This window comes from Pseudochaenichthys georgianus, chromosome 20 (assembly GCF_902827115.2).
Source record: "Pseudochaenichthys georgianus chromosome 20, fPseGeo1.2, whole genome shotgun sequence".
In the NCBI taxonomy this organism is placed as follows: domain Eukaryota; kingdom Metazoa; phylum Chordata; class Actinopteri; order Perciformes; family Channichthyidae; genus Pseudochaenichthys; species Pseudochaenichthys georgianus.
Window position 1 is genome coordinate 2,013,732 of NC_047522.1, and position 12,909 is coordinate 2,026,640.

General features: G+C 43.6%; 1 protein-coding gene across 2 annotated transcripts in view; it reads right to left on the reverse strand.

Annotated features, from left to right (window-relative positions):
• The window catches only part of pip4k2aa (phosphatidylinositol-5-phosphate 4-kinase, type II, alpha a), a 33,149-nt gene that overhangs the window by 3,944 nt on the left and 16,296 nt on the right, over positions 1–12,909 (reverse strand). The window contains exons 2-10 of one of the 2 annotated variants that reach the window (XM_034108629.2): positions 9,846–9,943; positions 9,609–9,705; positions 8,034–8,186; positions 7,093–7,239; positions 6,553–6,591; positions 3,287–3,403; positions 689–802; positions 365–605; positions 30–133 (exon numbers count right to left, since the gene is read on the reverse strand). In XM_034108629.2, the coding sequence (XP_033964520.1) occupies positions 30–133; positions 365–605; positions 689–802; positions 3,287–3,403; positions 6,553–6,591; positions 7,093–7,239; positions 8,034–8,186; positions 9,609–9,705; positions 9,846–9,943 (1,110 nt within the window). The remainder of the gene's footprint in view (positions 1–29; positions 134–364; positions 606–688; positions 803–3,286; positions 3,404–6,552; positions 6,592–7,092; positions 7,240–8,033; positions 8,187–9,608; positions 9,706–9,845; positions 9,944–12,909) is intronic. The other variant, XM_034108630.2, reaches the window with a different exon arrangement.

Genomic DNA, 12,909 nt, shown 5'->3' on the forward strand with positions numbered 1-12,909 from the left:
CATATCTCCTCTTGTAAGCAGCCACATACCCCGTGTTTGACAGTCTTTGCGGCGTGAGCTGCTTTCTTCTTAGCGTCGTAATGCTGAAGGATATCTATGATAGCCATGAAGTAAACCTCCTTCCTGGGAGCAGCTGTGGTTTCAAACAAAAAGGCACCCTGGATGAGAACCTATTTTATTTTTGCAGAATGTCATCAGGTGCTGTTAAAAAGGATCAAATCCTTCTGCAGGTTAAAACACAAGTGTGAACAACAACACCCAGCAGGGGGAGCTCTCGTACTCTATATATTATTAAGCTGTTGAATAAGTTGCACGGGTTGGATTTAACATTGTATAAATCCATGACACACATGCCGCTACTCACCGTCATTGCTTTTGATGGCGTAGACGTCGATGGTGGGATCAAACTCTCCGGGGGACAGAGGCTTGTTGCTGTCCAGGGTGTTGCTGGGGCTGTCAGGGGGCGTTCCAACACCCCCCCCGTCACTCTCGCCCTCCTCGTCGGCGTCGTTGTCTTCGCTCTCCACGTCTTCTTGCTCAGCTCGCTCCACGTCGTGGATCCCAACCAGCAGACTGTAGTCCATGAGCTTCAGCTGGGCCAGGAACTGAGGACGAGGGAAGGTGGCAGAGGGAATGAAAGCAGGGTTGTGGAAATAGAAAATGTACGTGTGTGTGTTGTAACACATACCTCCACGTCTTTCCTGAGTTTCTCCAGGAACATCTTCTTGTTCTCCCCATCAATGTGGATCTTCTGTCCGTTATTGATGAAGTCGTTGTCCTTGTAGGTGGGCAGCTCCTTGGCCTGCCCATTAGTATTGGAGATTAGCAGCCAAATAAACAACAGTCAAAAACACGACAACAGACGGCTTGAACCTGAGAGACCTGGGTGAAAAATGCAACAGAAATCTGACGCTCAAATCTTTGATAAAAAGAGAAAGTGGTCCTAAATATTAAGCTAATTTAATCAGACGCATTTAAGTCCTTAGATATTAATAAAAGGTCAACATTTGACTAGAAATATTGACTTAAAGGAATAACACCGGCATCAGTGTTCTCCATTACATTTCACCCAGATATCATTAATAATATACCTTATATGTTACACAGGACTAAACATAGTTCACCTGTATGAAGAAAGGGGTATTTCTAAATGCCTAATGACAAAGGTGAAGTCTAATAGTCGTGTTCACAATAGATCTGCCTGACATCCCGCATGTTGAAATACCCGTTGGTAGAAATAAGACTTTGAGCCTGTGTTTTTCCAGATAAGCCTCTCTTGCCAAAGACAACACATATCATTTGTAAAATGAGTTGTCTGACAAAGTACAGGCCGTCTGTGATCAACTGCACATGCAGCATGCTCACAGCAGGGTACAGATCCACCTCATGCACTTATTAGCGTATATTCTCATTGAAAGGTAAACAAAAGGGCACATATCATTTTGGTTGCACATTGCACAGAAGTCTCGAAAGCGTTATTGATGCATGTGGTGGATCCACACTCTTTGTGTCATGCAAAAAAAAAAGGACGTCCAACTCAAAGCCATGAAACGTCCTTGTTGGCACTGGGCTGCTCTCCCAAAAGCACCCCGTCGTTTAAGATGCTTCTCGGAAACTAAACTGTGGATTGCATCTAGTATAAACTACTTCTATAACTCTGTACATTCCCTCTATTCAGCAGAACGAAGGAGTTTCCTATTTAGGAGTCGCTCTACTGGGATTAATGGCTCTGACCAGTACGGGGAGGAGGTGTTATGTGAGGAGGGACGGGGCCTAGTTCTGATTGGCTGAGGAGGAGGAGAGCAGGACATGAGGAGCAGCAGCAGATCAGCAGCAGATCCGCTGCTGCAGTGTCTCGACAGCAGCAGGAGAAGAGCGGCAGCACTACAATGAGCTTAGACAACACACACAGACACACACATACACCTTCACACAGATGGTAATACATCTCACAAATAGGACATTTGAGCACATATTTTAACAGACATGGACCTCCAATTGGAAAGAAATATGGGATGGACAACTTGCTCGACTGAATATAGATGCAACATACAAAGTAAATGAACATCACGGTTAAAGTTCTTTGTCACCAAATCATCTCTTACATTCATCCATCTCTGCACTTTAAATCAGACCGGTTCATTAAGTCTTTGTCCCAGACATGCAGAGGTTTCTGAGAGAGTAATACAATGTGTCTGACTCTTGAGTTGTGCACTACGCTGAGGTAGTAAGTAGAAAAACGGAAAGATATATTAGAGTCAGGAAGAGAGGGGGGGTAGTGACAGGTGAATTCTCTCAGAGCTTAAAAACAATAGTAAAATGTATTTTCTGCTTCCTGCCAGCTGGCCACGTTGATTTCACGCCGTCTCAGAAGAACACGGTGATGCAGGATTTCTGCAACACCGAAACTTAATGTACGCTGCAAATAGTTTGCATCGAGATTGTGTCAAATATTCGCTTTGATAACCAAACTATTTGTGTCCCTTTATTAAAAGCAACATACATAAATCCCATTTAGAAACTACACTTTTTTGATAGAATAATAAGCAATGTTCCCCGAAAACTAGAGACAGAGGTAATTGGCATTTCAAGGATTACTGCCATGCCGATTCTAAATATGCTCATTATCTCGGGAGGCTTTTATATATTTAAAATAAGAAAACTGGCCAGTCATATTAGCTGTGGTCAAATGACAGCTAATATAATACCTTACAGACATGAAACACCAGCGCATTGACTGCTCAATACACAAAGTGTTTCAGCTGCAATGGATGCACCGTCTTTATCACAGGCTTTACAACGACTTCCATACACTGCTGTGATCAATGCCGTCTGCTTATCCACTACAGAACATAGAAGACTTCTGGGTCACTTACCTAGTTTCAGTTTTAAACTTGGAATTAGAAATAGCAACAAAGCAAGGAAGGTGCCCCTCTGAAATAACGTGACTTTCCAGGAATGGAAGTATGTACTTTCTCTTTCCAACTCTGGTTCCTGAATTATGTCAGCAGTGTCCTTCCCATTCACGCCGTCACCTCACTGCTTCACTTCGCGCCCTCCAGTGTTTCACAAACATGTCGGTGCCGTTGAGTGAATGGTGGAAACAAAAACAAACTGAAACCGAACTTGCTGAGCAAAAGGTGACTGTCGATGGATGGAGTGTGCAAAATAACAGCTTGGAGAGGACGAGGAAACGAAAATGCTCGGCCGTACAGTAAATAATAATAAAAAAAGATTGTTTTAATAGATCATGCCTGGTATATATATATGAGCCCTGGTTCCTTACATCTCTTACGTGTTTCATGGCGCAGTAAAAGCGCGTGGCAATCCGAAGGGTTTGCAGCCTTTGCTGAACGTTACCAGATTTGGGCCGCGGGGGCACATCCTCTGGTTGGGGCGGCTGCTAGAGAAGGGGGAGCGAGGGAGGGTCGGTAGGGGTGGAGGAGAGGAGAGAAGAAAGGAGAGAGGAAGGGAGGAAGGAAGTTGGAAGTAAAGGCAAAGTGTTTAAAATGTTACAGCACACAATTGTTTTCTCAAATTGGTAGAGGGTTGGAAAGGGCTTGAACGCAAAGGGGTTTACATTTTCTCCAATGTTATGCAACTGTGTCTAAGAGTGTCGTCATGACAATGCAGATAAGTGCATTTTAAAAGAAGTATACTCAATATTTATATTTAATGGAGCACGACTTTAGTCTGCCTACACTGGTATTCAAACTGTTTCCTGGTAGAGAAGGAAGCAGACTGCAGCGCTACTCTAAAGGCGTTAGGAGCAAGACAACTATTTACAACTATGTCTTCTGACAAACGTCTATTCAGGCGTGGTACTACTTCTACGGGGTTCAACAAAGTGGGTAAGGAGCGACTAATAAAATAGCAAAACAGTTCACACTCAGCCATACAGACACATCAAAGCCATGTGCCCCCACAGGCAGAGACGAGTGGTTTTCCACACACCAAAGACCACCAGCTGACAAACGCAACCTTTATTTCCAGGTCACATGACACATACCGCATGACTCCCCTACAGCGGTGTTTGCTACGTTGTGGGTTCGTGGCCTAAATGACTTTTGCAATGAAAGTAAAATAAACTGACTTTTACGATATGCCTAAGTGAAAGACACCGATTGGGCTATAAAAACCCCACGGATCATCTGCCTGGTTAAATGTTGTACATTAAAATGTGTCAGAAAGAACCGCACATGTATTTGTGAAAATACATGTCCCATATTGGTGAAACTGAACATGTTCACAATGTGCAACAGAATGGAGTTGGTGTTCACACACATCGACATGTGTAAGAAATAAAGTCAACTTAAAAAGATGCAAAAAAACATTTGAGACCATGCATGAAAGGGAGACGGGCATGCAGTCGAGAGAGAACCCTGCCATGCTTGTTGGTTGTGTGGGTGTAAAGCAATTATTGTTCCTCTCACACACACACACACACACTGTACCTTCTGGAAAACTCTCATTTGGCATCTGAAGTCTGAAGTGAGTGTGTGAGTGTTTTACTAATTTAAAGTAGTGTTAGCGTTCACATACTGGAATTTAAGTACGAAAAACTGTTTTGAGGAAAGGGAAGACAACATTTCTATTGCCACTGAGCACGTGTAGTAGTTAACTGCAGGTTCACTTAAGCACGTCTGTAAGTGTGTGTAATATATACAAGGGTGCTTCATGTGGTGAAACCTGCACGTCTCAGATCCCCCTCTTTGATGCTTGAGCCTTGTGTGTCTGAGGCCTGTTGTTAGTTGGGTGTGAACGTGTGTGTGTGTGTGATCACGTACTGTGTTTTGTATTTTGCATTCTGCGTGTTTTTTGACGTGTAAAACAATACAATGTAACTGCATTAGGTGCATTTCACGAGGAACAACTACAGAATTCTCACAGCAATACATTCATTTGTGAGTTAAGAGTCAGTGGAACTTTTCATTCATGATTTAAGCTTAACAAAAAGGAGTTCTGTTGATACAGCGAAGCCGCCGACAAAGAGGTCACAGGAGCTCTCCGTGCGCTTTAAACCCTCAGCTGCTTTTTTCCATTCTTCTGTTTAGACCCCATTTTTTTCGTCTTCCATTTACAGCAGGCTATTTTTAGTTTGGGGATTCCCTGAAGTTCTTTATGCCTCACTGCATGGCGCCCCACGGTTCGGCCCCTGTACAGCCCGGCAGTGGAAAGTTCAAACCCCTGTGGGTCATTATTGTAACTGCTCTCATGTAGAAACCTTTTTCCATGGTCAGACATGACTCGGAAGAGCAACGTGTGGAGAACAATTCGGACAAGCATCCCTTTTCAATACTGACGGGTCAAGCCAACAGTGGTCCAAAGTCAAAGTGTTCCAGGACGCCGTCGGCCACTTCTATCAGTTAAAGACTTTTAGATCTATAAATGCCTATATCTGCTACCACAGGTTTAACAGGAAGCACACTCAACCGTCAGGTGCAGCACGATTTCAGCCAAGAGCAAGAACCGAAAATAGCCAGTCCCACACAAACGGCAACATTTCCATCACTGTCAGTCACAGAAAAGCTTATATATACTGCCCACTCACACACAATCAGATACACAGCTACATAGAAAACACACAACACACAGGACTAGCCAACATCACGAGACATCTGATAGGATAAAACCCAACACAGACACACACGCCTCAATCTCTCTCACACAGACAGCAGGCAGGGGAACTGGTGGGAGAGCAGAAGCGAGGTTAGAGGGGATGAAGCAAATTAAAGAGACACAGAAAGCGTGCAGGGGCTAGAAGGGGAATGGGGTGATGAAGTAGGTGCTAACTGAAGGAGATGGATATGCGCTACTGTCACCCCCGCCCAAAGCGAAACAACGGGACTCTACCCTCGTTAGTTGCACCATTTGGGTGATGACAGTGAGCCTGGAATAGTTTGAAGCGGTGTGGGTAACTCAAACCACTGGAAACAGTTTGTTCTCCCTCTGGTTCTCTAAGTGTCCACATGGCTTTCAATGGACGGGGAATCAAATCAGGAAAAAGCTGTGAGGAAATAAAACAGACCAGTGTTTCTGAACACTTTTTAACGGACCGTGTTCCTAATTTATCATCAGCTTAGTGCCATAAAAAGTGTCCATCTGTTCAATCCACACCGACTGACCTCTAATGTTATCAGAGCCTGCTGTTCTTTCAGCAATGCACCTTCAGAGGCTGCGAGGACAGCAGCCTGGTTGATGGACATACACAGCTTTTGAGTAAGCTACACGATCTATAACCCAAGCAGGGCAGTTAACTAGTTCACCTGCTTTATGTCCAGCACACATTTGGTGCCGATACGCTTGTAGAAAATCAGTTTTGTGAAACGCGAGCGGTGTGGATTGTCTTTTTTCATTTCATGTGTTTTTCTCAGATGTTTCTAACCCTTTTCTGGACTTACTAACTTTCTTTTTAATGGTAGCACTCTGAGTTTATATAATTGTTGTTGTCTCTTTAAAGCATGAATGAAAGGTTAGGATGCCCTTCCTCTACTGAAGGTTAAAGCTGTGGGCGTGTAACAGCGGCCCCCGGCTCTCGACAGGTGACTGTACCTTCTCCTTATCGCTGGCCTCTCGTGCCACAGTGGAACCCTAGAAACAAAAGAAAGGAAATGACTATTATTATAATTGAAATGTCTTTCCCTTACCACTGTATTTATACTCATTCCGACAGATGCTCATTACCCGGCGTGGGCATGTCTGAACACAGAAGCTGACCTTATTAGGCAGCGGCTTTAAGTGGATTAAAACAGCTTCAGTGGTTATCTGATGCTCCCAGCCCTGTTTTACAACACGTATTACCCACTGGATAATGCCTGTAGTTTAAAACATACAACCTTGTACGACAGTTACAATGTATCTTTTGCGTTTGAGTAAAAACAGGCATTTCTTTTGGGACACAAAAGCGATCAAATAAACATCTTAATTCTTGCACCGACGCTCAGATGATCAGTCACAACAAGTATTTGAAAGTCGCAAAGAGACTGGCGTAGTGCAGTTATAGATAACATGTACATAATGTCTTGTGATATTAATGCCCCATCTGATCACTTTTCATTCCCTTACTTTCCTGTATGGGTTTCCCCCTCCTACCTTGAGATCATATTTCTTGTAGACGGAGAGTCTGTGAGAGAAGACATTGCGTGTAACAATCATGTAGGTCTCGTCTCCATCCACGGTGAGCCGGTAAATCCCCAGAAACTGAGGCAGCAGCGTGTTGCCATGGCACTCCACGATGAACTTCGGAAAGACGGAAGGAATATCCGTCAAAGCTCTGACATACCGCGACAACAATCACATACATCTGTTCCCTGACACTTATTGATGTTGAAACGCTGGGTAAGAGGTTCCCGACTTATGCCTGTAGGCCCGCGTGGCAGAAATAGTACAGATGCACATTACAATTCTGCACACGTGCTTATAATGTCCTATTTCGTTGCAGTTCCTTCGAAGAACGAGTGCAAAAGATCGGGTCTGTGGTTGAATGGTCTTTTATTCACGTAAGGATTCCACACTGAGGGAAATGACCCCGAAGCATTTAAGTGACAGCCATGACAAGAGAGGGTGCAATTCTCTAAAAGCTAAGGAAAGGTGCTTCAATGCTCCCTTTCTTATCCCCTTTAGCAGAGGCTACAATGCATCATCCTTTATGAAAGGAAAGGAGATAATGCCGACCCATAATTCCTTGCAGCAGCAACAGTGATGACGGAGCCACATCAATAATCCATCGTTGCATAATTATGTTGCCTAATGTTATTGCAGTGGGATTCTCCTAGCATCGCAGTTGTCGATTCCTAAGTCCTTATTAATGTCCCCTACACATCTTTCCTTGACCTCATGGCGTTTTATATCAAGATTAAGGCAGCGGAGATAAGACAGGATTAGACGCTTGTTTCAGAAGAGTTTGAGGAGAGAACATTTTAGTTTCTGAGCCGTTTCGAATCTATCGAAGACAAACGGTGTTATGATGACTTTCTCGTTGAAGAATCAAGGCTTGCGTTTGTACAAGACGTAATAAGATCAGCTGTCACTACCTGGTGATATTTCTTCAGGATGTTATGCATCTCTGCCACATCCTCACTGCTGATGGTCTTGACCACGTAGCGTTTGTCATAAGAGGTATGGAAACGCGCCCCACTGCGACCCTGGGCGTCACTGTTCAAGGGAGCGCTGCGTGTCAGGGAGTTCTGAAAACAAACAGGGAACACACAGAAACAGAAATAGCGGTCATCAGGATGCACACACACTACGATACGATCAGCTGTCACCTTTTGCATGATCTGCCCCACACACACACACACACACACACACACACACACACACACACACACACACACACACACACACACACACACACACACACACACACACACACACACACACACACACACACACACACACACACACACCACACACACACACACACACACACACACACACACACACACACACACACACACACACACACACACACACACACACACACACACACACACACACACACACACACACACACACACACACACACACACACACACACACACACACACACACCACCCCTGGCTCAATGCCTCATTGTCCAAGAATGTCTCATGTCCTCTGCCCTCCGTTCCCTTTCCCCTCTGCGACTCAAGCAAACGATGCGATGACTTGAACAGTGAGGATCAACCCTCAACAACGGTCTGGCAGCATTTCTCTCTCGTATTTAGACCTTACATCGGTTGCCGTCTTGATTCTAGGGGTCCCTTAAGAGAGCCTTCTAACGGCAGAGGAACATTAAAGTGGTTTGTGTCACTGGATGAAAATGTTTAAGAGGCCCTTTGCCTTAGGCGGGCATAGGTGAAAAAGCTCCATGATCCTCATGCTTTGTTTCAGTTAGTCATTTTCTCCACCAGGCATTCATCAGAAAGGTTAATCTGTTTGCACTTCAGTTACCCGTCCAAAACTTAAATGTAATACTGCTAGCATTGCTCATTAAAACTGTGCATGTCATCAAAAGAGCCTGCAGCTGGTGGTGACCAATGTCTGCAATGAGTAATGTCACCAATTAGAAATGGTATCAACGGGCTTTTAGAGCCAGGGCAAAACATACTAACCAATAAACCCAATGTGGCTCATAACATAAGTTTAACGTTGGGAATGTCACAGCATTCCTCTTTACTCGCCAGTGTCTGAACACCCCCCTGCCCACTCTGTAATGTAAACATGTGAGACGGACAGCTGCACTGAGCCGGGACACAACGACCTCCAAATACTGCCAACTCATACCCTGCACTGGGGATGGGGATTTACCGGGGAGGAGTGGGAAACATAGGAAATCAAGGCTGAAACGAAAGAGGGGAAGGAAAAAGTGCCACACTGTTCTCGGTAATACTGTGATCGCATTTGTTTTGAAACAGTTGCGTGTTTTCCAGTGAGCTTCGAGCACCTGGGGGTTTCATTACTGAATAAACAAGGTTCGGATACATTTCAGGATAAGGTCATACCTGCAAAATCACCAGACTGTCTTTAGTGGCTGGAACATTAACACGAACCTAGTGCTACAGGAAGGACGTACTAATCTATACATTTGACCCATGAAAAGGTAGAAACATTGCTTGGATGTTTACCAAGAAGTCCTGATCATCGATGCCAAACCTCTCTCTGAGGTTTCGAAACACCAGAGGGCAGTACTCCTTGAACTTGAAATGGCTAGGCATGTTCTCCCTGAGTGAAGATAAAAGCAAAACATCAGAGTGACAGAACGGAGTATATGAGATGGTCTGAAATAACATTAATTATATACATGTAGTATTTCATTTTGTCTGGAAATCCGTTCATAAATATCGTACTAAAAATGAACTTACTTGTTAAAGAGGTGGTTGTCCACTTTGATTTTAGAGTACGCCTTGAAGTCGTCTGGCATGAGCATGATGGGAATCTGAACATGGCTTAACTCATTTATCTGTCAGGAAAGACACAGGAAGGAGGAAGAAAGAGCATCAGTGACACACATAGCAACCCAAAGCAGTATGAAACATGTCGTAAAAGGACATTAGAAATGCTAGACGTGAAGCTTTGGGATAGTGCGCAGAAAAAGAGTGTCTCACTGTGGAAGTATAGGCGGAACCAAGACAAACACCATCAATCATTCCCACTGATAAACATGATGTTGTTGACGGACAGGCATCTCTGGCAAAGCCTTAAGTGGAAAATACATTGACTTGATACTGGAGCTTTGCACCCATTACAGTTTTCTCTGCGTCGTTAAAGAAGAAAAAGACGGGGATAGAAGCACTCTGCCAAGGCATTAGAGCTGAAGTTAATTACAAATATTCAGATTTGATTATTAGCGAATCTTAAAGTGATGTCGCTCCTGCATAAAAGGTCATCTTAACATCCTGCAGTCTGTGACGCACTGCTATTCTCCTATCATCTAGTGTCAGTGTGTTCACAGCTCAAAGGCAGATATACTTTTTTCCAATGCGTGATGACGTTTGCCTTTGTGCATTTCTCTTCTTGCTGAAATGCTTTTTTTAATACCAGTGCGTAAGTCTGTCTGACCCTCTCTTCAGACACACTGGTCACAACATGTCTTGATGTGGTGAGATACACTGAGCTTGACCATATGACTTGGACATTTAGAATTGAATGCACATTTACGGTGGTGATATCGATCTTACAAAAGGCACAATTACAAAGCACTTCCATAAACCTTGCACGATGAATAACTCAATTGAAAAACAGCGGGGCGTTTGACACATACGGCACGTTGCAGGGGTTTCCATTTGGAGCTGGTCATGCATCACCTTGCTGTAATATGTAGACCTGACATTTGTTATGACTCAGACACAGCGTGATACAAATATAAAGCGTGTTTGTGTGTGTGTGTGTGTGTGTGTGCTTGCATATTCTTTGTTGGCTGCAGGCAGGAGTGCTGGCAGGTTTCTTGAATCTATTAATAACCCGTCAGTCCACCAAGCACACTGCTAATGTAGGTGCACTACATAAACTCAAACATTTGAGCTTTGATTGACTTTAACATAAATCACGAAATATGTGTGTGTTCCTTCACAGAGACGCCCCACATGTACTTCGAGATGTCTACATTGTTGCTCACAGCTAGGATTGTGCAGAAAGACACGAGGTGGTATCACAATTCCAGAAGCTGCATTAGGAGGCATCACATATTTGTTTCACTCTTGCATATTGCCTAATGCTGCAGGAGGATTATGGTGCAGAGACTTTGCATATCCAACTAAGAAGAGGGTTTTTTAAAACAGTATTCCTTAAACATTTCTCTGATATTAATCTCAGGATTTTGTGTTTGACCAATATCAACGCACTGCACTGTCGAGGCTTTTAATTATACAATTATAGCTAATCCCTACCGACTTATTATGATGAACAGGTTGAGCGTGGTGGACGAGTACCTACTTGATCCCTTGGCCTCCCAAATTAGTACATTTGTGTGGCCCATATTTAGATCTAGACTTTTGACATGAAGGACTGCCAAATAGTCTGTCAGAAATGGACCAGGTAGATGCGGTTGACTGCAGTAGAGGTATTTATACAATAAGTACATAATTAATTGTGAAATAAGCAACATAACTTCCCAATTGTGGAGGGGATCAGTGTTTCCCACAGAATTTGATTCTATTTGTGGGGGCACCGCACCCCCCCCGGCAAAAAAAGCCAAAGGCCCCTTAACCTACCCCCTTGAAAACGAGATGGTGCATCTCAAGGGGTTTATCCCAATCAATATATATATATATATATATATATATATATATATATATATATATATATATATATATATTCGGGTGGCCCACGCATCCACCCCCTCCTCAAATAAGAAAATACATGCGAGTTCATGGCTACTGTAGACAACGTTCTTGTTGCTCTGTGTTGCGTTGGTAATGAGTGAGACACTCCGGAGTTGAGGATCTGTGGGGTTTATTCTCCCAAAATATGATTTGGGCATTTAGCAGACGCCTTATTCCAAAGCGACTTACAATGACCGATTAGAGGGACATTCTCCCTGGAGTAACTGAGGGCTAAGTGCCTTACTCAAGGACACACTAGTAGTGGTGTTCCAGGCGGGATTTGAACTCGCAACCTTCCGATCATCAGCCCACCTCACTATCCTTTAGACTACCAACAAAAAAAGATATATCTTTTTTTTTATGAGATCCATTTGTGGCGGACGATATTTAATTGTGGCGGAAATAAATCAATGTATGGGAAACACGGGGATATTGACCTTGTTAATAATAATAAAAATCAGCTACTGTAGATTTTGTCTGCAATTTATAGCCAGTGTGTTAGTAAAAGTAAGACCTCTGACCTACTGTACTGGCTCGCTGGGTCAATTGTAAAACAAATCTGAAATGCTGAAGTCTGCAAAAGCTTGTCCAGTTATGTGCAAAGGTCAGCCTTTGCACACTATTCCCACTTGTCCTTCAACCAGCTCAGCAAACACACACAAACAGCATTTCAAGAACAAGGCTGGTTACTGTGCGTACGGCACTTTGGATTTGTCTTACTTTCATGTGAAGGTTACAATTCAAACCGTCTCCATTCCTACATGTTACATATCCTCTAGGATTAGCGTTGATTAGTGTTAGGAAAGTGTGCATTGTTAATAGAAGATACACGAACAGCAGGAGATGCTTTTAAGAAAGGAAGCATGTAAAATAGGAGAAGTCATATCTGGGAAGCGTATCTGAAAAGAGAGGAAAGCATGAAAGAAAGAGATAATAAAATGAGGGTATTAAAGAGACGGCTCAAGCTGAGGATTCCACAGATGTCATATCCGAGTATATTTCAGTTCCATGGTGCGACAGGCACAAACGTCACAGTGATGCTGTAGCACAGATGCATCATGGGTACACAGTGGGGAGATGTCGCCTAATCAACAAAGCTGTGTTT